The sequence below is a fragment of the Chaetodon auriga genome, chromosome 20 (assembly GCF_051107435.1).
Source record: "Chaetodon auriga isolate fChaAug3 chromosome 20, fChaAug3.hap1, whole genome shotgun sequence".
In the NCBI taxonomy this organism is placed as follows: domain Eukaryota; kingdom Metazoa; phylum Chordata; class Actinopteri; order Chaetodontiformes; family Chaetodontidae; genus Chaetodon; species Chaetodon auriga.
Genome location: NC_135093.1, coordinates 519,193 through 543,471, shown reverse-complemented (window position 1 = coordinate 543,471; position 24,279 = coordinate 519,193). Strand labels below are relative to the sequence as shown.

General features: G+C 49.0%; 3 protein-coding genes across 3 annotated transcripts; 1 reads left to right on the top strand and 2 right to left on the bottom strand.

The window, feature by feature from the left end:
- The first annotated feature begins 3,593 nt into the window (after positions 1 to 3,593).
- LOC143339262 (monocarboxylate transporter 9-like) lies at positions 3,594 to 8,643 on the top strand. Its single transcript, XM_076760431.1, has 8 exons — positions 3,594 to 3,801; positions 4,039 to 4,182; positions 4,592 to 4,687; positions 4,943 to 5,294; positions 5,472 to 5,551; positions 5,734 to 5,956; positions 8,081 to 8,253; positions 8,444 to 8,643. The coding sequence occupies exons 1-8, from the start codon at positions 3,594 to 3,596 to the stop codon at positions 8,641 to 8,643; spliced, it is 1,476 nt and encodes a 491-aa protein (XP_076616546.1).
- An 8,262-nt stretch (positions 8,644 to 16,905) lies between these two features.
- LOC143339163 (leukocyte cell-derived chemotaxin-2-like) lies at positions 16,906 to 18,489 on the bottom strand. Its single transcript, XM_076760237.1, has 4 exons — positions 18,387 to 18,489; positions 18,000 to 18,111; positions 17,701 to 17,852; positions 16,906 to 17,186 (listed from the first exon to the last, which is right to left on the bottom strand). The coding sequence occupies exons 1-4, from the start codon at positions 18,409 to 18,411 to the stop codon at positions 17,020 to 17,022; spliced, it is 456 nt and encodes a 151-aa protein (XP_076616352.1). The 5' UTR covers positions 18,412 to 18,489; the 3' UTR covers positions 16,906 to 17,019.
- Positions 18,490 to 19,024: 535 nt separating this feature from the next.
- Positions 19,025 to 24,092, bottom strand: bbs1 (Bardet-Biedl syndrome 1). Its single transcript, XM_076760833.1, has 7 exons — positions 23,873 to 24,092; positions 23,174 to 23,609; positions 22,539 to 22,721; positions 22,165 to 22,296; positions 21,524 to 21,630; positions 21,234 to 21,354; positions 19,025 to 20,831 (listed from the first exon to the last, which is right to left on the bottom strand). Exons 2-7 carry the CDS (start codon positions 23,549 to 23,551, stop codon positions 20,001 to 20,003), a joined length of 1,752 nt encoding a protein of 583 aa, XP_076616948.1. The 5' UTR covers positions 23,552 to 23,609; positions 23,873 to 24,092; the 3' UTR covers positions 19,025 to 20,000.
- Between the last annotated feature and the right edge of the window lie 187 nt (positions 24,093 to 24,279).

The window sequence follows — 24,279 nt, the reverse complement described above, 5'->3', positions numbered from 1 at the left end:
ACGGAGCTAATCTGACAAACAGCTTCGTTTCAGCGCTCCCTGACGATCAGCAAATAAAAAGACAATGATGGTGACAATTAGGAGGGACATCGGGACTTCGGGACACCGTATTTCAAGGTAAAACAACATATTTGACATATTTACGTCTTGGACAAATTATTGAAGCCTGAAAGTTAAGGGTACAGGTGAAGTCAATCATGTTCGCTCGCTGCTGTCCAGAGAGTTATGTCACAGTATTTGTACATGTTATTGTTGTTCTGGAATTTACGTCTTGTAACCTACTTTTCGGGTGAAGTTGGTATACCGGCATACACCCACTCATTTTTCAGTCAGCACTGCTTATACCCACTTATAAATCCCCTCTGTTGCGCACCATTTAATGGTGTGCTGCCATTATTTTTTTCTAGGATAGCAAAGGCAGGACCAACTTTACTTCTGATGGGTAACTACTCGTTTCCTTCGTTGGTTGGTTTGGTAAGAATATCAGGGTCAGCTAATCGGAGGCAGAGTAGGGCGGGTCATACGCTTCCAACGCCATCCTAGCTAACAATAGGCCAGTTCCCGCTCATGGATCTGTGGCTAATGTGAATTTCATAGTGATCGTTACTCCCTGAAGTCAAGCAGCAGAAGTTAAGTGACAATGTGAAAATACTACTGGCACACGTTTGGGTGAACTAATATCCAAAAGTAGTTGTACATGTCAGTGTTAACACAGGGCGTTTATCTTTTGCTAAACGGGTCGCTTTTACAAAAAAAAAAAAAAAAAAAAAAACCTACACTACACCATTGAGTATGTGAGTATTTCTTCACCTGGAGCAGACGCCCCGGGTCCTTGACACGTCAGTCATGTTTGCAGGAGGTCGCAACCGTCCGCGAACAGCGCGGACACGCGCACACAGCGGGGGCGAAGCGTCGCGCGGGCCTGGGTCACAGAGATCTCGCGCAGAGACCACCAGGAACAGCTTCAAACCGGTTTCTGTGCCACAAAAGCCGCTTCCTGTGGCGGGTCACTCAGTCTCTCACCGGGAGGATGGTGAGCTGGAGACGGTCTGCTCTGAAAACACCGAGGAAAGGACGATGAAGATGGAGAAAGTCTGAGGTTTGTCGGTGGAGGGGCCGCGGGAGGAGGGAGCGCAGCGCACCGGCAGCGAGCAGAGTTAGCCAGGTACAGTAAGCTCACCTCACCGCGGTGTGTGTGTGAGAGAGAGTAACCAGAACAAAGAGATGAAAGTACAGCTGCTCATTATTCACTTAAACTTTTCCTGTTTTTCGTCACATTATCGAACATATTGAACATTATTGCTCAGTTGTTTTACTTTTTGTCCACATTGAGCTGTATGTGGTTTTATCCGAGGACAGTGAGAGGAACGTTTCTGTGCCACGTTTCTGGACTGGACTCATAACACCACTGCACTTTACAAAGAAGGACAGAGCAGACTCTATCTGCTCAGGAGGCTGAGGTCTTTGGGGTGCGTGGGGCACTCCTGAAGACCTTCTATGACTCTGTTGTGGCCTCTGCCATTTTCTATGGTGTTGTCTGCTGGGGGAGCAGCATCGCTTCAGCTGACAGGAAGAGGCTGGACAAACTCATCAGGAAGGCCAGCTCTGTCCTGGGATGTCCTCTGGAACTGGTGGAGGAGGTGGGGGGCAGGAGAATGACAGCCAAGCTGTCCTCCATGACAGACAATGACTCCCACCCCCTCCAACACACACTCACTGCACTGAGGAGCTCCATCAGTGACAGGATGCTACATCCAAAGTGTGTGAAGGAGCAGTATCGCAGGTCATTCCCCCCTGCAGCTGTCAGACTGCACAACAAAAACTGCTCCAAGTAATCAGCGCAGTAGTCTGGACAATAAAACATGTACATAGCAGTCTGTAAATACTATTTACAATTTCTTACAGTTTTTTACAATTTCTTTCTTTTTATTTTTATTTAAAATTCTCACTCTTTTGTATATATAGTGATGTTTCTAATTTGCATGCACTTCTTTTATTAATCTGCTCTACTGATGCTGCTGTAATCCAGAATTTCCCCTCATGGGACAAATAAAGGAATATTGATTTGGATTGGGGGTGGCACGGTGGCGCAGCAGGTAGTGCGCGTACCTCACAGCAAGGTCGCTGGTTCGATCCCCAGGTTGGGCCTTTCTGTGTGAAGTTTGCATGTTCTTCCCGTGCATGCGTGGGTTCTCTCCGGGCCCTCCGGCTTCCTCCCACAGACCAAAAACTCAATTGTCCATAGGTGTGAGTGTCTGTCTATGTTGCCCTGCGATCGGCTGGCGACTGGTTCAGGGTGTACCCCACCTCTCGCCCATTGCTAGCTGGGAAAGGCTTCAGCCTCCCACAACCCCGAAAGGGATACGTGGGTATAGAAAATGAATGAATGAATTGAACTGAACTGAACATTTAAACTGGAGTTAAATTCCTTGTATGTGCACACATACTTGGCCAATAGCCGATTCTGCTCCTGATCCTGATGTCAGTTCTGATCCTGGTCTCGATTCTGATCCTAGTCCTGATCCTAATCGTGAAAACAGACGTTAATGCTGTCGGTAAACAGCGCTTCATTTCTCCCTGGCATGCAGTTTCGTAAGAGGAGTGTTGACAGACCTCAGTCTTCTGTGACCTCTGACCTCAGCTGTTGCTTCTCAAACATCTTGAGACAACAGACTGGTGTTTGTTGTTGTTGTTATCAGGTGGTTAAAGGATCAGGCTCAGGTCACCGCTGTTAACACCTCCGCAGACGTGCAGCTGTTCGAATGATGTCTCCATGGTCACCAGAGATGCCGACACCGCCTCCTGTTATTTTAGCTGTTATCTCCTGTAGTCATGTGATTTAGTCCTCTGCTCTAAATGGACAGTTACTTTCTGTCCGTCTCATCTTTGGTGATTTGAACCGTCGGTGGGTGAATGTGTGTAGAAGTCATTGTAAGGAAACTCTGTTTGGCGGCAGGGTCAGGTGGTCTGGACGGGTTTGGGATGGGTTCATGACTTCAGTCTTTTTTCTTTGATATGGAACTCGGTCAAGATTAAAACATGGTTTAAGTGCTGATCGAACATCAGTCGAAGTTCAGTTTCTGCTTTTTCTAATTCTGCCTCCAGTGTTTTCAGAAACCTCTTTGAGTCGACTGTTTAACTGTAATACGAGCAAGTTTATGACCAGGTGACCGTAGGATTGTTTCCCGCTTGAAAACAGACAAACCAAAACCAAGTACGACCTTGCAGCACATCAAACACCAGCCCAAGCCTTTTGCGGTCTGGTGCAGCCCAGTGCATTCTGGGTTTTGTAGGTTTTCTACCTTGTGAGCAAAAGGGAACGCTCCAGCCCCTGTCCTGTTTTTCTGGTCATGTAAGCTTCAAAAATGTCTGTCTGTCTGTATTTCGATATTTATCATAGATGTGTTGGAGCTGTGTGTTCTAACACATTTCCTCTCTCTGGCCTCCTCCACCCTTCCCTCCTCACCACCTTCCCTCTCATCCTTCTCCCTCCAGCTCCGTTCGTCCTTCGTCGTCTCCTTCTTCTCTCCTTCACAGCAGATCGCTGGGCCTGCTTCTTCGTCCCGCCGCGTCCACGCAGGTCAGCCGTCATAATGTCCCCTCTGGCCGCCCGGCCCCCGGCTCCCGACGGTGGATGGGGCTGGGTGGTTGTGGCGTGCAGCTTCGTGTCTCTGCTGGTGGGATACGGCTCTCCTCAGTCGGTGGGCGTCCTCTACCCCGAGTGGCTGCTCGCCTTCGGGGAGGGGAAGGCCATGACGGCCTGTGTGGGCTCACTGGTGGGCGGAGCTGGACTCCTAGTGGGTGAGGAACCTGTGTGTGTGTGTGTGTGTGTGTGTGTGCGTGTGTCCCTTGTCTACATCCATCCCTCCATCCCTCTCTTCCTTCCTCCATTCTTCCTTCCTGATCCTCTCACCTTCTCAACTGGTCCTCTCTTGCTTCATCGGTCTTTCCTCTTCTGTTCCTTCTCATCTCTTCGTCCCTCGTTTATTCCTCTCATCACCTCTCACCCTGTCTTCTCTCTCCCTCTCCCCCCTTCAGGTCCTATCTGCAGTGCTTGCGTGGTGAATTTCGGAGCTCGGCCCGTCGGCGTCTTCAGCGGTGTGATGATTGCGGGGGGGTTTATGCTCAGCGCCTTCGCTCCCAACGTCGCCTTCCTCATCTTCTCCTACGGCATCGTGGTCGGTAAGACTGAGGCTCAAACAGGACGCTCTCTGCTTGTGAAGTTTGACTTAATGCTGCAGCATCCGGTGACGTTTTAGTCAGTAAGGACGTCCAATCGGATTTGTCTGTATAGTTACTTAAGTGACGCACACCTTGTGACTCGGTAGCAACGCTGAATCGTGATAATTTGGACGATCCTCTCTCTTTTCATCGTCTGTCCGTCATCAGGTCAACATTTTAATATGTCCAGTGCTTTGGTTTGTGAGCAGATACCCGCTGTCCTCAAGTGGAAGCCATGGAGGCGCCTCGTGGCGGCTCTAGTTCACCTGGACCGACAGGCGTCCCAGCCTGTTGTACTGGTTATATTGTAGTTGTGAAGGCAGCGAGGCTTCAGTAATGGAAGCTGAATTTCATCCTCTGTGTGTCTCAGGTGTTGGTGCCGGTCTGTTGTACACTGCCACCATCACCATCACCTGTCTGTACTTTGACAAGAAGAGAGGTCTGGCACTGGGGATGCTGACCACAGGTACGTCTGACGCACGGAAGCTCATTTCAGATTCACTTTGATTGATGGGTTCACTGGCCAGTGAACAGCGTGTTCATGAATTAGAGAAAAAACCCTAAGCAGTTTGCAGATGAGGAAAAGCAGGAAGTTCTCACATTTGATCAGTGACTTACAAAATAAAAGTCAACGATCGTTTCAGCTGTAATTTCCTGTAGATGAACTAACACAGAGCTGTTGCTCTCGCCGCGTCCGCTCTGTCACCTGTCGTCTCCTCAGGTACGAGCGTGGGCGGCTTCGTGTACGGCACGCTGCAGATCAAGCTCATCGAGCTGTTCGGTCTGGACGGCTGCCTGCTCATCATCGGAGCGCTGGCGCTCAACGTGGTGCCGTGCGCCGGCCTCATGCGACCTTTAGCTCCATCCAGATACTACCTCAGACAGCGCAGCGCCATCTTAGAGCAGGCGGCCGAGGAGCAGCGGCTTCAGGACGAGCCGGCCAATCAGAAGCCTTCCGCCAAAGATCCGATTGTCACCGTGGAAACCAAGGAGCTGTTGGTCAGGAGGAGGAGCTTATTCAGCTGTTCAGCCTTGATCACAATGATGAAGATCAAGACGAGACTTTATTCACAGTGAGTGGATCACACACACACTCACACACACAGACACACACACACTCACACACACACAGACACACACACACAGACACACACACTCACACACACACACACACACACACACACACACACACACACACACACACACTCCTTGCTCCTTGCTGATTATTTCTCAAACCTTCGTCTCCTCAGGTGTTTGTCCTCCATGTTGTCTCTCCTTCAGGACAGAGTCCTCATGGCGCTGTGCGTCACTCTCTTCTCCTTCAGTGTCGGTCAGTCTCTTCACTCTTCTTCGTCTGTTGTCGGTCAATCACGTTTCGTTGTTCTCACCAGAAGAGACACATTTCCTGTTTTCGAGTCCTCGGCTGTTTTTTTTTTCTCCTCATCATTCTTCACTGAAGCAGCTCTCAGTCGTCCACCAGCTCAACCTCCTCACCTGTATTTCTCCGTCCAGGTAACTTCCCCCCTCAGGTCTTCCTGGAGGACCTGGCTCAGAGCTATGGGGTGACAGAGGGCGTCGCCTCCATCTCCCTGGTCTCCCTCAACTCCATCGCAGGCGGTGTGGGCAAACTGGGTCTGGGCGTCATGGCCGACGTGCCGCGGGTCAACAGCGTCTTCCTGTACGCTCTGACGGTGGGAGCGAGCGGGCTGGCAGTGCTGCTCATCCCCCTCACCAGGTGAGACACAGAGGACAAGTAAGGACAGCAGGTTAAATTAATACAGTTTCTCCGTTTTTCAGCCGAGGGGGCGAGATCTGGTCACTGATAAGGTTTCCGCCATCAGCAACCAGTTCAGATTCTGACCAGCTCTGACCAAGTCTCACTCTCCTCATTTCCCATGTCACAGAGGAGCAAGTCTCCATCCTTCTGCTTGATTCGCTCCACTACCTGTCCACTGGACCGTATACCCTCCGACCTCCTGCAGGCCATCTCGCCCACACTTATCCTTGCTGTCACCCACATGATCAACTCCTCACTTACAACGGGTGTGTTCCCCACAAGCCCCAGTAATCCCACTGCTAAAGAAACCTACACTCGACCCAGCTCAGGTTGAAGATTACAGGCTGGTTTCACTCCTCTCTGTCCTTTCCAAGACTCTTGAGGGCACAGTCTTAAATCAGATCTCTGAAATCCTTTCTGAGAACAACCAGCATGATCCCAGCCAATCCAGTTTCAAACGCAGAACCTCTACAGAGACTGCTAGAACCAGAGCTACTGGTCAGTCCTCTGTTCTGCTATTGCTTGACCGCCTTTGACACGGTTAACCACCAAATCCTCCTCTCCACACTCGCTGAGCTCAGCTTCTCAGGATCTGCTCTCCACTGGTTTGAGTCCTCCCTCTCAGGGAGATCCTTTGCAGTGTCTTGGAGGGGAGAAGTGTCCAAATCCCACTGCTTGTCCACAGGGGTACCTCAAGGGTCGGTGCTTGGATCCCCTTCTCTTCTCAATATACACCACCGCACTTGGTGCAGTTATCCGCTCACATGGCCTCTCATACCATTCATATGCTGACGATACCCAGCTGCTCCTTTTGTTCCCGCCAAATGACCCCACGGTCTTGGCTCGGATATCGGCATGGATGAAGGAGCAACGCCTTCAGCTTAACCTGAGCTCCTTGCCATCCGGCCGGTCCCTCTGTACAACAACAGATCCGTATCCAGCTCGACTCAGCTCTGCTCACTCCTGTAAAATCTGCCAGAAACTTGGGTGTCATAATTGATGACCAGCTAACTTTCAAAGAGCATGCAGCCTCTATCGCTCGGTCGTGCCGATTCGCCCTGTACATCATCAGGAGGATCAGACTCTACCTGTCGGAGCATGCAACACAACTCCTAGTACAAGCGCTGGTACTATCACGCCTCGACTACTGTAATTCCTTACTGGCAGAGCTCCCAACATGCTCCTTAAAACTCTTGCAGACGATCCAGAATGCGGTGGCTCGCCTGGTCTTTAACCAGCCCAAAGAGCACCTGTCACTCTGCTGTTCATATCCCTCCACTGGCTCCCAGTTGCTGCCTGTATGAAGTATAAGTCCTTGATGCTTGCATACAAAATTGCCACAAAAACTTCTCATACCTACCTGAACTCCCTCATTCAGGTCTGTGCTCCCTCCTGCTCACTACGCTCTGCCCAGGAACGGCGCCTGGTGCTGCAACCTCCAAAAGGCTCTAACTAGACTCTTTTCTTCTGTGGTTTCGTGGTGGTGGAACGAGTTGCCAATCTCCATTCATTTTTCTTTAGAAAAAGACTAAAGACCAAACTCTTTACTGAACACCTTGTTTCATAAAAAAACCTCTCTATTCACTCTAAGCATCACCTTGTAGCACTGCCTCATAGCATCTTTGTCCAGTTGGACCAGAAAGTTGTGTTAGGGTGCTGACTCTTGTTGTTCTCTCCCGTATAGAACCTTGCTTGTAATATATGAAAATCTCATGTACGTTGCTTTGGATAAAAGCATCTACCAAATGACTAATTGTAATTGTAATTGTATTGTGGCACAGTGATACAGTGTGTGATACTGTCACACAGCGTGTAGTACTGTCACACAGCGTGTGGTACTGTCACACAGCGTGTGGTACTGTCACACAGCGTGTAGTACTGTCACACAGCGTGTAGTACTGTCACACAGCGTGTGGTACTGTCACACAGCGTGTGGTACTGTCACACAGCGTGTGGTGCCAGTGCAGTTTGATGTGATACAGCCTGTCTGTAAACGTTGTGTGGAGTAGTAACGACAGTAATGGTGAGTGAAGCAAAGACTCATTTATTTGTTTCAACAGCGTCTTTGTTTCTGTGTCTCAGCTCGTACCTGGAACTTCAGGTGCTGTCGGTGGTCCTGGGCTTCCTGAACGGGAGCTGGACTCTGGTCCCATACGTCATCAGCCAGGTGGTCGGCGTGGAGAAGCTGGCCGAGGCTCACGGGATCCTGATGTTCTTCGGCGGCGTCGGCCTGGCGTTGGGTCCTCCTGCTGTCGGTAAGCCGGCGCAGGAAGCTCACGGAGGGACTCTGTTGGGTTTGGTCTGGGTTTGGTTTGGGTTTGATAAATGAACCAGAGCTGTTCAGGCTGGTTTGGTTGCACAGACTTGAAAGCTGCTGCAGAGGTCGTCCATCACAGTTAGCGTCTGTCCTCTTGTCTTCTTTAACCTTCCTCTCATCTTCTTCAGGCTCTTTCTACGACTTCTGTCAGTCCTACGATGTCGCCTTCTACCTCAGCGGCGGCTGCATGATGGCCGGCAGCCTCATCCTCTTCCTCTCCGCCATCTTCCCGCGAACAGAAAACCCTCCTCCTCCTCCTCTGCCTGAGACGGAGCCTATCAGCGGCATGGTTACCACAGCAACAGACGCCGCCTCACCTGTCATCTGACAGGTGAGGCAGCTGACAGGTGACTGAACAGATCTGGATCCTGATGTGTCATGTTTACAGGAAGTTTGAGCAAGTTGAATCAACCTTCAAATATTTTTTATTCTTTTTTTACTTGAAACTAAAATGCTAAAAGCAAACGCTGGGCGATCACAGAGCCTCAAACTGTCTCTGTGTCCTCTCAGGGGACATTCGGGCGATTCTGATTTGTTCCTTGTTGCCTGGGAGACGAAACTCAGGGAGTCACCAGTTGGACTTTAGTTGTAGGTATTTTTTGACTGTTACAAGCTGAACTTGAGTCACTTTTTCACATCAGTTTTTAGCTTTTAGCTTCTGCTCAGATATCATAAATCAAACTCACAGACGAAACCAAACCGCTAATGTTGGCTGTACTCGCACTGCTTACGTCCTGCTTGATCACATGACACAGTGAACGCTGATCAGCTGATCCACTTGTCTTGGTTAAAAGCTGGCGGACTGCTGTCAACCCGTTTGAACTGTGGCTCCTGTTACCTCTGTCAGACACACAGTTTAAATAAAACGTCCAAAAAACAGCAGAACCAGAGATCGTCTTTCTTATTCCACACATTTGTCTTTGTTAAAACCTGCGGCCTACATTACCCACAATGCACCTTCACCAGTGACGGTTGTGTGTGAGATTACGTTCTGTTGCGCTAGCAGCAGCTCCACGCCGACAGACCAGATTCACTCGTGGTCTTCAGCCGACGCCGACTCGAATGATATCACTCGAGGACGTTTGTCAGACGTCACACAGCTTCCTCTGAGACACTGAAGGCTTCATCACATATACAGCGGAACTGTCCAACACCTGGAAACACCTGGAGTTCCTCTTTGAGTTCAGGCCAGATGAGTCCACACATCTGTTCCAGTTTAATGAACCTCCTGTTCACCTCTTTCTGTTCACCTCCATACATTCACTTCCTGTTCCCCTCCTTCTGTTCACCTCCTGTTCACCTTCTGTTCACCTCCTTCTGTTTACCTCCTGTTCCCCTCCTTCTGTTCCCCTCCTCCTGTTCACCTTCTGTTCACCTCCTTCTGTTCCCCTCCTTCTGTTCACCTCCTTCTGTTCCCCTCCTTCTGTTCACCTCCTGTTCCCCTCCTTCTGTTCCCCTCCTTCTGTTCACCTCCTGTTCACCTCCTTCTGTTCACCTCCTGTTCCCCGTCTTCTGTTCCCCGTCTTCTGTTCCCCTCCTTCTGTTCACCTCCTGTTCACCTCCTTCTGTTCCCCTCCTTCTGTTCACCTCCTGTTCACCTTCTGTTCACCTCCTTCTGTTCCCCTCCTTCTGTTTACCTCCTGTTCCCCTCCTTCTGTTCACCTCCTGTTCCCCTCCTTCTGTTCACCTCCTTCTGTTCCCCTCCTGTTCACCTCCTTCTGTTTACCTCCTGTTCCCCTCCTTCTGTTCCCCTCCTTCTGTTCCCCTCCTGTTCACCTCCTTCTGTTTACCTCCTGTTCCCCTCCTTCTGTTCCCCTCCTGTTCACCTCCTTCTGTTTACCTCCTGTTCCCCTCCTTCTGTTCACCTCCTTCTGTTTACCTCCTGTTCACCTCCTGTTCCCCTCCTTCTGTTCCCCTCCTTCTGTTCACCTTCTGTTCCCCTCCTTCTGTTCCCCTCCTTCTGTTTACCTCCTGTTCCCCTCCTTCTGTTCACCTCCTTCTGTTCACCTCCTGTTCACCTCCTTCTGTTCCCCTCCTTCTGTTCACCTTCTGTTCCCCTCCTTCTGTTCCCCTCCTTCTGTTTACCTCCTGTTCACCTCCTTCTGTTCACCTCCTGTTCCCCTCCTTCTGTTCCCCTCCTGTTCACCTCCTTCTGTTCCCCTCCTTCTGTTCACCTCCTGTTCACCTTCTGTTCACCTCCTTCTGTTCCCCTCCTTCTGTTTACCTCCTGTTCCCCTCCTTCTGTTCACCTCCTGTTCCCCTCCTTCTGTTCACCTCCTTCTGTTCCCCTCCTGTTCACCTCCTTCTGTTTACCTCCTGTTCCCCTCCTTCTGTTCCCCTCCTTCTGTTCCCCTCCTGTTCACCTCCTTCTGTTTACCTCCTGTTCCCCTCCTTCTGTTCCCCTCCTGTTCACCTCCTTCTGTTTACCTCCTGTTCCCCTCCTTCTGTTCACCTCCTTCTGTTTACCTCCTGTTCACCTCCTGTTCCCCTCCTTCTGTTCCCCTCCTTCTGTTCACCTTCTGTTCCCCTCCTTCTGTTTACCTCCTGTTCCCCTCCTTCTGTTCACCTCCTTCTGTTCACCTCCTGTTCACCTCCTTCTGTTCCCCTCCTTCTGTTCACCTTCTGTTCCCCTCCTTCTGTTCCCCTCCTTCTGTTTACCTCCTGTTCACCTCCTTCTGTTCACCTCCTGTTCCCCTCCTTCTGTTCCCCTCCTTCTGTTCCCCTCCTTCTGTTCACCTTCTGTTCCCCTCCTTCTGTTCCCCTCCTTCTGTTCACCTTCTGTTCCCCTCCTTCTGTTCCCCTCCTTCTGTTTACCTCCTGTTCCCCTCCTTCTGTTCACCTCCTTCTGTTCACCTCCTGTTCACCTCCTTCTGTTCCCCTCCTTCTGTTCACCTCCTTCTGTTCCCCTCCTGTTCACCTCCTTCTGTTTACCTCCTGTTCCCCTCCTTCTGTTCCCCTCCTGTTCACCTCCTTCTGTTTACCTCCTGTTCCCCTCCTTCTGTTCACCTCCTGTTCCCCTCTTTCTGTTCACCTCCATACGTTCACCTCCTGTTCCCCTCCTTCTGTTCCCCTCCTTCTGTTCACCTCCTGTTCACCTCCTTCTGTTCCCCTCTTTCTGTTCACCTCCATACGTTCACCTCCTGTTCCCCTCCTTCTGTTCCCCTCCTTCTGTTCACCTCCTGTTCACCTCCTTCTGTTCCCCTCTTTCTGTTCACCTCCATACGTTCACCTCCTGTTCACCTCCTTCTGTTCCCCCCCGTCTGTTCGCCTCCATCCGTTCATCTGCTCGTTGTTCTTCCAGCTGCTGCCGTGACCTCCAGCTGCTGTCCACACCTGTCAGAAGCCCTGCAAACCTTGACTGTCCCCTCAGACAGTTTGACAGCGAAGGTTAGGAGACGGCCGCAGGTCGACATCCTGCCATGCCAACATTTCCACAGTGCCAGTGCTAACGTGCTGATGCTGAGCAGGTACAATGCTAACCGTAAACCAGTGTTGGACACATGTTGACCTGATGGTGGCGCTACATCAAGAGTGCTGACAGAGAGGACAGCAGAAGATGTGATTCATCGTCTGCTGTCCGTTTCGTGTCGTCGATGACTTCAGTCTTTGCGTAAAAGTGATGAAACTGATCAGAGATCAGGCGACACAGGAAGTGACTCAAAGGTTTTAGCCCCGAAACACCAAAGACGTCACTGGATGGATGACCCATTAGAAGATCACCGTCTGGTTTGTGGGGCCACTGCAGCACAACGGGCTGAACCCATGACCATCGCTGGATAAAGTTACAGCTGGAACAGAATCAAACAAACCTTCAGAAGAACCTTCAGGCCACGATGGGAAAAGGCCCACTGACCATTTTGACCTTTAGGGGGCACCACACAGACCCGTAACATACCTGAAACCCAGTGGGTGGCATGTCACCAGTTTCGATAGGTGTGTCCCAGTTCAGGGGCTGCATCCTTCGGAGGACCCAGCCTACGCGGTCTCTGGAGGCTGGGTCCTGCGGAGGATCCTCCGTCGGCCGCATCAACTATCGGTAAATGAGACGGTCTAGCCTTCGGAGCGTGTCCTGATTGCGTCACGACGTCATAACTTCTTCCCTCCTAACCCGGGAAAAACACACGTACGGGGTGCAGAGATGCGCCCGTACAGCTCCTATCGCTTGTAAGAGGCGCGAAATGTAGCCTATTATACAACTTACAAATTCACCTGATGTGAATATCTTCACAGCTTCGCGTCGTCCATTCATTTCTGATAATGGACACCTCGAAGGGCATTTTCCCACTTATACCATGGTCCCTTACGAAAGAAATAAATATTAAATCAATTATTAATACGTTAATGTTGTTTTTTTACCGTTAACATCGTAAGTTTTTCACAAGACGCGGCTGAGTGGACTATTTAATATCGCTCGTTGTGACGCGTTGCCAAGGTAACCGGCTCTGGCCACAGAACCTGCAGCTCGGTCGGCGCAGCTGTTATATTAGACCTAATCAGTGGAGGGAAGTGACATGATTGCTTAACGTTATGTTACGTGATACAAAGTATCGTTTCAGAGGGCAAGTGCACCTCTTACCGCTCGTGTGTGTCCAGAGGATGATGCCAAATTTAGTTTCAAAGACTCAGAGTCCACAGATAGTTTCCTAAATCATTTTTATTGCAAGAAATATTATCCACCATTCACTCTGATCATTAAATGTGGTTAAAGGAAACTATAAAATCACTCATGTTGTCTACTGTCTTGCCGTTGTGTTAAATAAACTGTGAAATAACGTATGTTCTGAGTTTCTGTTGCCACGGTTACCAACTAGCGTTTGAGCCAGCGCAATAATTTAGAACAATCAGGCTATTTGACCGGAACTTTTTTATAGTTGTCTTACAACACTTTTTAACGGAGACCCTGCAGCCAATCACAATCGAGTATTCACCCAAAATAAGATATTAGTTGACATGCGAGCTTGTAACATTTGTAAGTGAAGAGTTTTAATAAGGCTAACTGTTAACTGAGCTCCTCATATCAACAGGTCGCCATTATTAAAAAAAACAATCGGTGCGCAAAGCATCTTGGGATATGGGAGGCCGTGAAGGATAGTAGCGACGCATCCTCCAAATACAGGGAAAAGGAGGACGCATTTGTCGGCTGCATTTGGAGGATCCTTCGAATTTGGACGAATTGGGACAGCCTTCGCGCAGCGTTATGACGTAAGCGGCCTTCAAATCCATCCTCCGAAGGATGCAGCCCCTGAATTGGGACACAGCTGCGGTCTCTGGATGCTGGGTCCTGCGGAGGATCCTCCGTCGGCCGCATCAACTATCGGTAAATGAGACGGTCTAGCCTTTGGAGCGTGTCCTGATTGCGTCACGACGTCATAACTTCTCCTAACCCGGGAAAAACACACGTACGGGGTGCAGAGATGCGCCCGTACAGCTCCTATCGCTTGTAAGAGGCGCGAAATGTAGCCTATTATACAACTTACAAATTCACCTGATGTGAATATCTTCACAGCTTCGCGTCGGACGGTTCACGCCTCCGCGTCGTCCATTCATTTCTGATAATGGACACCTCGAAGGGCGTTATCCCGCTTATACCATGGTCACTTATGAAAGAAATGAATATGAAATCAATTATTAATACGTTAATGTTGTTTTTTTACCGTTAACATCGTAAGTTATTAACAAGACGCGGCTGAGTGGACTATTTAATATCGCTCGTTGTGACGCGTTGCCAAGGTAACCGGCTCTGGCCACAGAACCTGCAGCTCGGTCGGCGCAGCTGTTATATTAGACCTAATCAGTGGAGGGAAGTGACGTGACTGCTTAACGTTATGTTACGTGATACAAAGTATCGTTTCAGAGGGCAAGTGCACCTCTCACCGCTTGTGTGTGTCCAGAGGATGATGCCAAATTTAGTTTCAAAGACTCAGAGTCCACAGATAGTTTCCTAAATCATTTTTATTGCAAGAAATATTATCCACCATTCACTCTGATCATTAAATGTGGTTAAAGGAAACTATAAAGTCACTCATGTTTTCTACTGTCTTGCCGTTGTGTTAAATAAACTGTGAAATAACGTATGTTCTGAGTTTCTGTTGCCACGGTTACCAACTAGCGTTTGAGCCAGCGCAATAATTTAGAACAATCAGGCTATTTGACCGGAACTTTTTTATAGTTGTCCTACAACACTTTTTAACGGACACCCTGCAGCCAATCAGAATCGAGTATTCACCCAAAATAAGATATTAGTTGACATGCGAGCTTGTAACATTTGTAAGTGAAGAGTTTTAATAAGGCTAACTGTTAACTGAGCTCCTCATATCAACAGGTCGCCATTATTAAAAAAAACAATCGGTGCGCAAAGCATCTTGGGATATGGGAGGCCGTGAAGGATAGTAGCGACGCATCCTCCAAATACAGGGAAAAGGAGGACGCATTTGTCGGCTGCATTTGGAGGATCCTTCGAATTTGGACGAATTGGGACAGCCTTCGCGCAGCGTTATGACGTAAGCGGCCTTCAAATCCATCCTCCGAAGGATGCAGCCCCTGAATTGGGACACAGCTGCGGTCTCTGGATGCTGGGTCCTGCGGAGGATCCTCCGTCGGCCGCATCAACTATCGGTAAATGAGACGGTCTAGCCTTTGGAGCGTGTCCTGATTGCGTCACGACGTCATAACTTCTCCTAACCCGGGAAAAACACACGTACGGGGTGCAGAGATGCGCCCGTACAGCTCCTATCGCTTGTAAGAGGCGCGAAATGTAGCCTATTATACAACTTACAAATTCACCTGATGTGAATATCTTCACAGCTTCGCGTCGGACGGTTCACGCCTCCGCGTCGTCCATTCATTTCTGATAATGGACACCTCGAAGGGCGTTATCCCGCTTATACCATGGTCACTTATGAAAGAAATGAATATGAAATCAATTATTAATACGTTAATGTTGTTTTTTTACCGTTAACATCGTAAGTTATTAACAAGACGCGGCTGAGTGGACTATTTAATATCGCTCGTTGTGACGCGTTGCCAAGGTAACCGGCTCTGGCCACAGAACCTGCAGCTCGGTCGGCGCAGCTGTTATATTAGACCTAATCAGTGGAGGGAAGTGACGTGACTGCTTAACGTTATGTTACGTGATACAAAGTATCGTTTCAGAGGGCAAGTGCACCTCTCACCGCTTGTGTGTGTCCAGAGGATGATGCCAAATTTAGTTTCAAAGACTCAGAGTCCACAGATAGTTTCCTAAATCATTTTTATTGCAAGAAATATTATCCACCATTCACTCTGATCATTAAATGTGGTTAAAGGAAACTATAAAGTCACTCATGTTTTCTACTGTCTTGCCGTTGTGTTAAATAAACTGTGAAATAACGTATGTTCTGAGTTTCTGTTGCCACGGTTACCAACTAGCGTTTGAGCCAGCGCAATAATTTAGAACAATCAGGCTATTTGACCGGAACTTTTTTATAGTTGTCCTACAACACTTTTTAACGGACACCCTGCAGCCAATCAGAATCGAGTATTCACCCAAAATAAGATATTAGTTGACATGCGAGCTTGTAACATTTGTAAGTGAAGAGTTTTAATAAGGCTAACTGTTAACTGAGCTCCTCATATCAACAGGTCGCCATTATTAAAAAAAACAATCGGTGCGCAAAGCATCTTGGGATATGGGAGGCCGTGAAGGATAGTAGCGACGCATCCTCCAAATACAGGGAAAAGGAGGACGCATTTGTCGGCTGCATTTGGAGGATCCTTCGAATTTGGACGAATTGGGACAGCCTTCGCGCAGCGTTATGACGTAAGCGGCCTTCAAATCCATCCTCCGAAGGATGCAGCCCCTGAATTGGGACACAGCTAAAGAACATGCTATTAACTGGAACAAATGGGCGTGGCCTATGACACCATAACTCAGACTGTGGGCGTGACCTGTGACATCATGATTCAAACTGAAAGTTCACACAGAGTTCGTTCAGATCCGCTGAACGAGGTCGGCTGTTGGAACTTTGACCAGTTCATTATTAAAGCTGCAGCTTTGTAATGATAAACCGTAATTGATCTCTACCTTTGTGATGATAAACCGTAATTGATCTCTACCTTTGTGATGATAAACCGTGATTGGTCTCTACCTGAAGTCACTCTGCTCACCTTTGTGATGATAAACCGTGATTGGTCTCTACCTGAAGTGACTCTGCTCACCTTTGTGGTACTGAAAGCTGCTCATTGCAGCATTAAAGGTCCAGTGCAGCAGGGTCTACTGGCAGACGTGGAACATGAAATTCATGTTTTCATTGGTCTGTGATCACCTGAAATGAGACTCATCGGGATTTTGTTACCTGAGAATGGAGTTCTTCATCACCTGGAACCTTGTGATTGCTGATTGTTGTACACGCCCTCTCTGAAAGGTTAATAGTGTTGTTTTTGATTCCACTTGCATTCAGCAACGACTTCCTGTTTGTGTGTCTGTCACATTTAGGACCGACCTTCAGCTTCTTGTGTGATTCTGATCTGAGGCTCTTTGTTCAAACTGCTTTTATATTGAACGTTAGTTTAAAACACAAAGTGACGTTTGAGATGTTTCATAGTTCCTGATAATAAGACTCCCAACACGGCGTCCCTTCAAGGTTTATTAGTCTGTCAGACTGTTTTTATGCATCAGAAAAGGCGTTAATGTGGACAAACAGGAAGTTACAGCAGCTGAAGTCCATCAGAAGTATTTCGTGGGGTCGCTCCTGTCACACATCTGGACGTGGACATGTGACGTGATTCCCGGGTAAACACTCTGCATGGGCAGCATAGTGCCGAGCCTGTCCCCCTTCCTCACTGAGCCGGAGGTCCGGTCTGGCTGAACGTAGAACAGTTTGACACACAGACCTGTGGGACCAGATCCTTTACTTCAGTAAAAGTATGACAGTACAATGAGGAGAATGTACTTCAAGTATTAAAGTAAAAGTACTGAGTGCAGTTCAGTGTCTCCTGTGTGTGTTGTCCTCTTGTCTCTGCTCTCTTTAGATCATTGTGTCTCCTCCACATTATTACAAACACATTCAGATCATTGAGAGGAAAAGCAGCAAACAAACATGTGAGAAGATCAAACATCAGATGGTTCCACAGCAGAGATCAATGAACCATTAAAAGAACAGACCATCGATTGATTTCTGTCAATACACTCATTGACTGATGGACTAAGTCGTTTAAACTGGAGTTTAATTTGTAATAAAACATCAGATTTGTCAGATCTGAGTCCATGAAGTAACTAAAGCTGTACGATAGATTTAATGAAGTACAAGAAGAAAGTACTCTGAGAAGAAAACACTCAAGTACCTCAGTTTTGTCCTGAAGTACTTGAGCAGCACAGTTACACACAGTGAAGGTGTGATGGACTCACCGCCTGCTCTCAGGTTGATGCCGTTGTTGATGGCCGCCTTCTCGGGGTCAGTGTAGACGATAACGTTTCCGTGCAGCGTCGCGTCAAACGGAGCGTAGACGACGGATCTGTCCCTGCACACGACGTCCACACCTTTGTGGTCCCTGTCCCCCCTGAAACACAGCACACATGCACTCATCCAGTGCTGTCATCCTCAGCCGACACCACAGATACTCTAACTTCTGTGACTCAAAAAACACTGGATCCTACATTTCCCAGAATGCATGGTGGTGCGTAGTGTGGCTGTGTAGGTGTGTTACCGTCTGGCTCCGTAGCGTCCCTGTCCCCATCTGTCTGAGGTCCTCCTGCTGTTGTCAGAGTTTCCACTGCAGATCTGACCGAACTTTAAGCCATCACATACACACAGCACAGCTGGACACACACACACACACACACACACACACACACACACACACACACACACACACACACACACAGGGTTCAGTGACACACCTGTGGATGAACCTGAACACTCGGAAAGTGACCCTGAACGAGCGTTAACATGCTGACTGAGGACAACCTGCTGCTCACTGATCACTGCAACGACCGAGCTGCTAAGCGCTGAAATGAAGAGGTTTGCGGCAGGACTGAGGAGAATACTCAGCTTCTGATTGGTCAGCTGAGCAGCAGGTGATTGAGTGTCTCACCCAGCAGCACGACAACACGCCTCATCTTCAGACGTCCAAGTTTGGTCCAGGTGCACAGCTTCTGTTCACGCTGACGCTCCCGACAGGCTTTATAGGCGCTGACGGTCCAACACAGCGTGACTCACTGTGAGTATTCAGGTCACCGGGCTGTCCACGGGCTGTCCACGGGCTGTCCACGGGCTGTCCACGGCGGGACTTTTTCTTATTTCACAATGAAGTCAAACATGACGAGATGACGAAAGACGTGAAGCTGATCGAGAAAAGAGCAGAAACAAACGAGACAGAAGCTGCAGGTTCATCTGATCACACTGCAGCGAGGACAGTTAGAGACACTGTCGGTGTTGACGGACAGTTAGAGACACTGTCGGTGTTGACGGACAGAGACACTGTCGGTTAACCCTAAACATCGACAGACTGGGAGTAATTTAAGAGAAATAAAGAAAACGCTGAATAAAAACTCTGATTTGATACACTTTCATTAAAAATGAACTCATTAAGTGCTTTTGGTCTTTTTTGTCGCAGCAGGTCTGAAACGTGAACACACGTCTGAGTCCAGCTTCCGGTGATAAATAAATATTTAAACTGAGCTTCTCTTTCAAGGAAAATTTCCCAGAAACTTTCTCAGAAATGACAGAATTGCGAAATGAAGCGTTACCTTTATTTTCACGATGAATTTTTATTTTACTTCACCAGACTACATTTAAAAAACATCGTATTTAGAACATATTTGTCCTTTTCATGTTTCTCTAAAAACCTTCATGAACAAAGAAAATGTTGGTTCTGATCCCTGAGAGCTCAAACAGCTTGTTGATGAATCTGAATCTTCCAAACACTCACTACTGTTTCAAACATGAACTGAAGAAAACTGGTCCTGGAACAGGTCCAACAGGTCTGAGGAGTCCACATTCAGAGTCTGGGAGGAATAAAACCCGTCACGTAGAATTTAATTTCAGGTTTTCTTAAATGGAGTTCCTCTTTGTTCAGGGCAGGTTTTACTGGCAGCGGTCCAACAGATGGTGCTGTTTCACACCTTCAGGTTCTTTCACACCTGTAGTTCAGTTCACCTGAACGAGAAAAATGATCCACTGTTGACTTTTAGTTTTGTTTCTTTTGACAAACAAACAAACAGAACAAAACATTCAGTTATGCACACAGACAGGTGAGTCAGTCGCTGATTGGACAGTTTCTTTAGTTCAGACTGAAACTGAAGTCTGTTATGAATAAAGTTGAAGTCTGTAGTGAATTAAGTTGAAGTCTGTAGTGAATTAAGTTGAAGTCTGTAGTGAATTAAGTTGAAGTCTGTAGTGAATTAAGTTGAAGTCTGTAGTGAATAAAGTTGAAGTCTGTAGTGAATTAAGTTGAAGTCTGTAGTGAATAAAGTTGAAGTCTGTAGTGAATTAAGTTGAAGTCTGTAGTGAATTAAGTTGAAGTCTGTAGTGAATAAAGTTGAAGTCTGTAGTGAATTAAGTTGAAGTCTGTAGTGAATAAAGTTGAAGTCTGTAGTGAATAAAGTTGAAGTCTGTAGTGAATTAAGTTGAAGTCTGTAGTGAATAAAGTTGAAGTCTGTAGTGAATAAAGCTGAAGTCTGTAGTGAAGTTGAAGCGCCGCGTGTCGTCAGTTGAGCGTCAGTCCCTCGCTGATGGGCATGTTGATGTGGGCGGTCAGCAGCGGGGAGCTCTTCCCCTCGTGCAGGACGAACACCTTGATGATGTCAGAGATGCCCTTGTCACTTGTGCACTCCACAAAGGTCTCGACAGGGTAGATGAGTCCGGGCACCAGCAGGGGGATCCTCATGTACGGGTTCCTCATCCTGTACAGGCTCTCGTCGTACAGGAAGCTGATGGCCAGGTTCATGACGGGCCGACACGCCGCCGTGTTCTGGACGTTCAGGGTCAGTTTGAAGGACGGACCCAGGCCCTGCACCACGGCGTTCATCTTGAGTGGCTCGGTGAGGCTGGAGGACATCGGCGTCAAGCTGGACTCGAGGGCCTTGACGTAGGCTTTGGCTGCGGCCAGACGCAGACGGCTCAGGTCCATCTGGAAGGCGCGGTGCATGGCCAGGCCGTTCTCACGCTCCCTCAGCGTCTGGTCCACGTACAGTTTGGTCTTCTTGGGTACGTTGAGGCGGACGCTTTGGGCCAGCGGCGGTCCAGGGGCGCTGTCCCTGTCATCGAAGGCTGCAGTCCTCTTCAGGATCTTCACCATCAGGCCCCCTCCCTTGGTGGTCATGATCAGGGTCCCATCCTCACGCCCATACCGACCGAAGCAGATGCTGGTGATCACGTCTGGCGTCTTGATAGTGCTCAGCAGGTTCTTGTCTCGGTACAGCTGGACCTCACAGTTGGCCAGGCCCACCAGAACCGCCTGGAAGCCCCTGGTGGGGAGGTCCATGGAGGCCATGGTGGTGATTGGAGCGGGAAGGACGGCCTTCCACAGCTTCTTTCCCTGAGGACGCAGTAAGAGACACATGGACAGTTAGCAGACCTTTAGCGACGTGGCTCTATAACGTCTGTTAGTTCAACACTTTAGTCCAGACTGAAACATCTCAACGACTGTTGGATGATTGTGATGAAATGTGGTTCAGATGTTCATGTTCCCTCAGGATGAACTCTAAGAACTCTGCTGATCCCCTGACTTTGGCTGCAGACTCAAACTAGCTGGATTCTTCAGGACTGAGTTTATTTCCAGGAACTACTTGGTCCAAAAGGGACCTCATTTGTCCGTCCTGAGCTCCTCTGAGGCTGCATCGTCTCTGTCTTAGAAACAGACTCAAACCTCCTGGATGTTTCTCTGTGGCTGACAGTTTTCTCCTCAGACTTCGTTCTGTCATCATGGAGCACAGTTTACCTTCTGTGTGAAGCCCTGCAGGCTCTCGTCAGTGCAGCCGACCACCACGTTCTTCCCGACTCTCACCAGACCCGCCGGGTGAGACGACAGCTCGATGCAGTACTTTGGTTTGTCCGACTCTCTGAGGACCAGCAGCACAAACGTGTGTCAGGTGAGTCCTCAAACAAAAATACTGTCAGACTGAAAAAGGTTTTGAGTTTGTGGACGTTTATCAGCTCCTGTAGCGTGCTGACGGGCATGCGACAGGAGGAGGACAGGTGAGCCTTTCCTCTCTGTCAGGTGTGTCTCACCTGCGCAGGATGTAGATGTTGCCGTTGCGACACGCCACCGTGATGCGAAACTCCACGTCGAACTGACCCGTCACGTCCATCATGGTGGGAGGAGCCGGCAGCGACATCTTCAACAGCCACACGACACGTTTCAGTGTTTCAACAGCAGCACAAGAAAACAACACAAGGGCCAACCTCCATGTTCCTGAGCCTTTCAGCTACGCCTCATGGCCTTCCTCCGTGGGTGGAGGTCACTGGAGATGGTTTAGTTTGTTATCGTTTACTGACTATTTTCACTTATCACATGAGAAAAACGGCACTCTGACGTCACGTGATGATGAAACCATCTCAGGAACAACTGAGCGCCTGAGAGCCGTGAGGTGTGGCTGAAAGCTCCAGAAACACCTTGAGGTAATACCACACTGAAGGTGAACGCTCGATTCAGGTTTTAAAGATATAAACGAATATTATTATTTTTTCTTTGGAAAGTGAGCGTGGATGACGCCTGACCACGCGTTCATCGTCCGGAGGATCTGAATATGTCCTCCACCACTGAGTCAATCTGACCTGGAAGCAAACCTGAAGATGCAGCCAAAGAAAACTGAGCCGGTTGAAACCAGTACCACCTGTCCAGCCCGTCCAGGTGTGTGGTGTGAGTTTACCTTGGAGAGGATGATGAAAGCTTCGGGGTCGAGGACGTAAACGTCGCTGCTCTCTGTGCCGATCACCAGACAGCTGACGCCGTCCTCGTCAGCCGTGCTCTTCTTCAGAGTCCCGATGCAGGTGATGACCGTCTGAAACATGCAGGAGGACGGACCAGTGAGAGCGAGAGGTGGCCGACGCCGGTCAGGTAACCGTCTGGTTGCTGCTTTGTGGTCTCCGGCTCTCTTTGTTCTCAAACTTGTTGTGCTGCCACGTTTACTGTTATCTTCTTCTTCTATGATTACACGTTAACATGGTAACTTCTGAGCTTCAACATTACAACCACTTCAAACACCTCCTGCATCATGACATTGTAACAAATAGTGATCCTTACCTGCCGTCTGATTGGCTGCTGCTTGTGCAGCTGGACGAACTCGTCCATGTCGTCGGCCTCCAGAGAGAGAAACCTGAGCGAGCGCACGGACAGCGGGATGTCGGCCTTCTTCCTGACGCTCTCCAACATCTCCTTCAGCGTCAGAGGGTCGATCTGACCCTCCCTCACCTGCTGCCACACGTCCTGACCAATCAGAGCAGCACAACACGTCACAGGGACAGTCAGCGGGTTCACGGCACGCTGTCTGAACACAGTCCTGCACTTCCTGTTCACCTCAGTCTGAATCCATCACACACTAAAATCGACCAGCAGAGACGTGAAAGTCCGTCACAGCCGACTCATTTCAACACAAACTGAACTGTGGACTGTGAAGCAGGTGTTTCGGCTTGGCTGTCGATCGAACAGGTGCACCTAAAAAAGTCTAATTTTCCTAAAACAGAAGAGATCATTTAAATTTTTTCAACAGACATTTTGTTATTGTAAATCTCAGACTTCACATCTGGACTAAAGATGAGCTGGTCTTCCTTCCTGCTGCTCTGTCTGCCGGAATATAATTAATAACAGGTGTGTGTCCTCCTGACACACGCACACACGCGCGCGCGCGCACACACACACACACACACACACACACACACCTGCTCCAGTGTGTTGACCTCCAGGCTCGGCAGCGTGAACTTGAAGTACGGTCGGAGGTTTTTGTAGACGTAGATGCAGGGTCCGGACGCCACGGCCACAGCGGGGATCCGCGGCTCGTGCAGGTCCATGAAGAAGGCGACGAGGCCGGCGGGCAGGTCCAGCAGGGTGCTCTCGCTCATCAGCGCCGTGCCCCGGTACACCTTCAGCTTCATGCCCGTCGAGCCGGAGCCCAGGTCCCCCACCACCAGCCGGCTCTCCCCGTCCCCGCTCAGGTCTGCCAGGTCCACGCAGGACGAGAAGGTGTACAGACCTGCCACCGGGTCGTAGTGAGCGTCCAGCCACTTCCCGCCGTCACCGCTCGACTCCACGGACGCCATGACGACAACAGGAGGCGTCTGACAGGAACACCTGCTCTGCTGCACAGGTAAGCTCTGTCTGAACACACAAACCAAGCACCAGGGTCAGGACATGAGAGATGAAGATGAAGTTTTTCTTCATCCAGGAATGAGAACGTTGAACACAGTGAATGTCTGACAGGAGGAGCGTTTGAAAATGAGCCAAACGATAAAGAGAGCAGCTCTTCAGCGTGTCCTCGTGATCTTTAGTCAATCCGATCACAGCTGAACACACAAACATCACATTCACGACATGTTCAACATTCATCTGGTCTCATCAATAACAGGAACCGACGCTCTCACCGTCGTCAAGGAAACCGACAGCTGCGTCTCCTGCAGCGGCTCGTGCAAACTGACGTTTTCCGCCTTTTAACGGAGTTTAATACGAAGCAGTTAGACTCAGACTCAGATTTTATCCAGATAAAGTCTTAAAGTAGCAGCTAGCTTCTGTCTCTGAGGCTCTAATCCACAAATCCCCCTGAAATCCTCCTCCTGCCTCCTCCTCCTCCTCCTCCTCCACTCTGTCGTCCCCGCCCGATGACGTCATTTGTACCTGCCGTTGTTTACTTTTCTTTTCAGGCAATAAAAACTTTATAATCCAACAATATGAGCTTTCTATGAAATTGTGCTAAATCATACACAGTACAATCAATACACCACTCTACACTGTGGTTCTTCATATTGTCAAATTTTGCAAATATAATAAATCA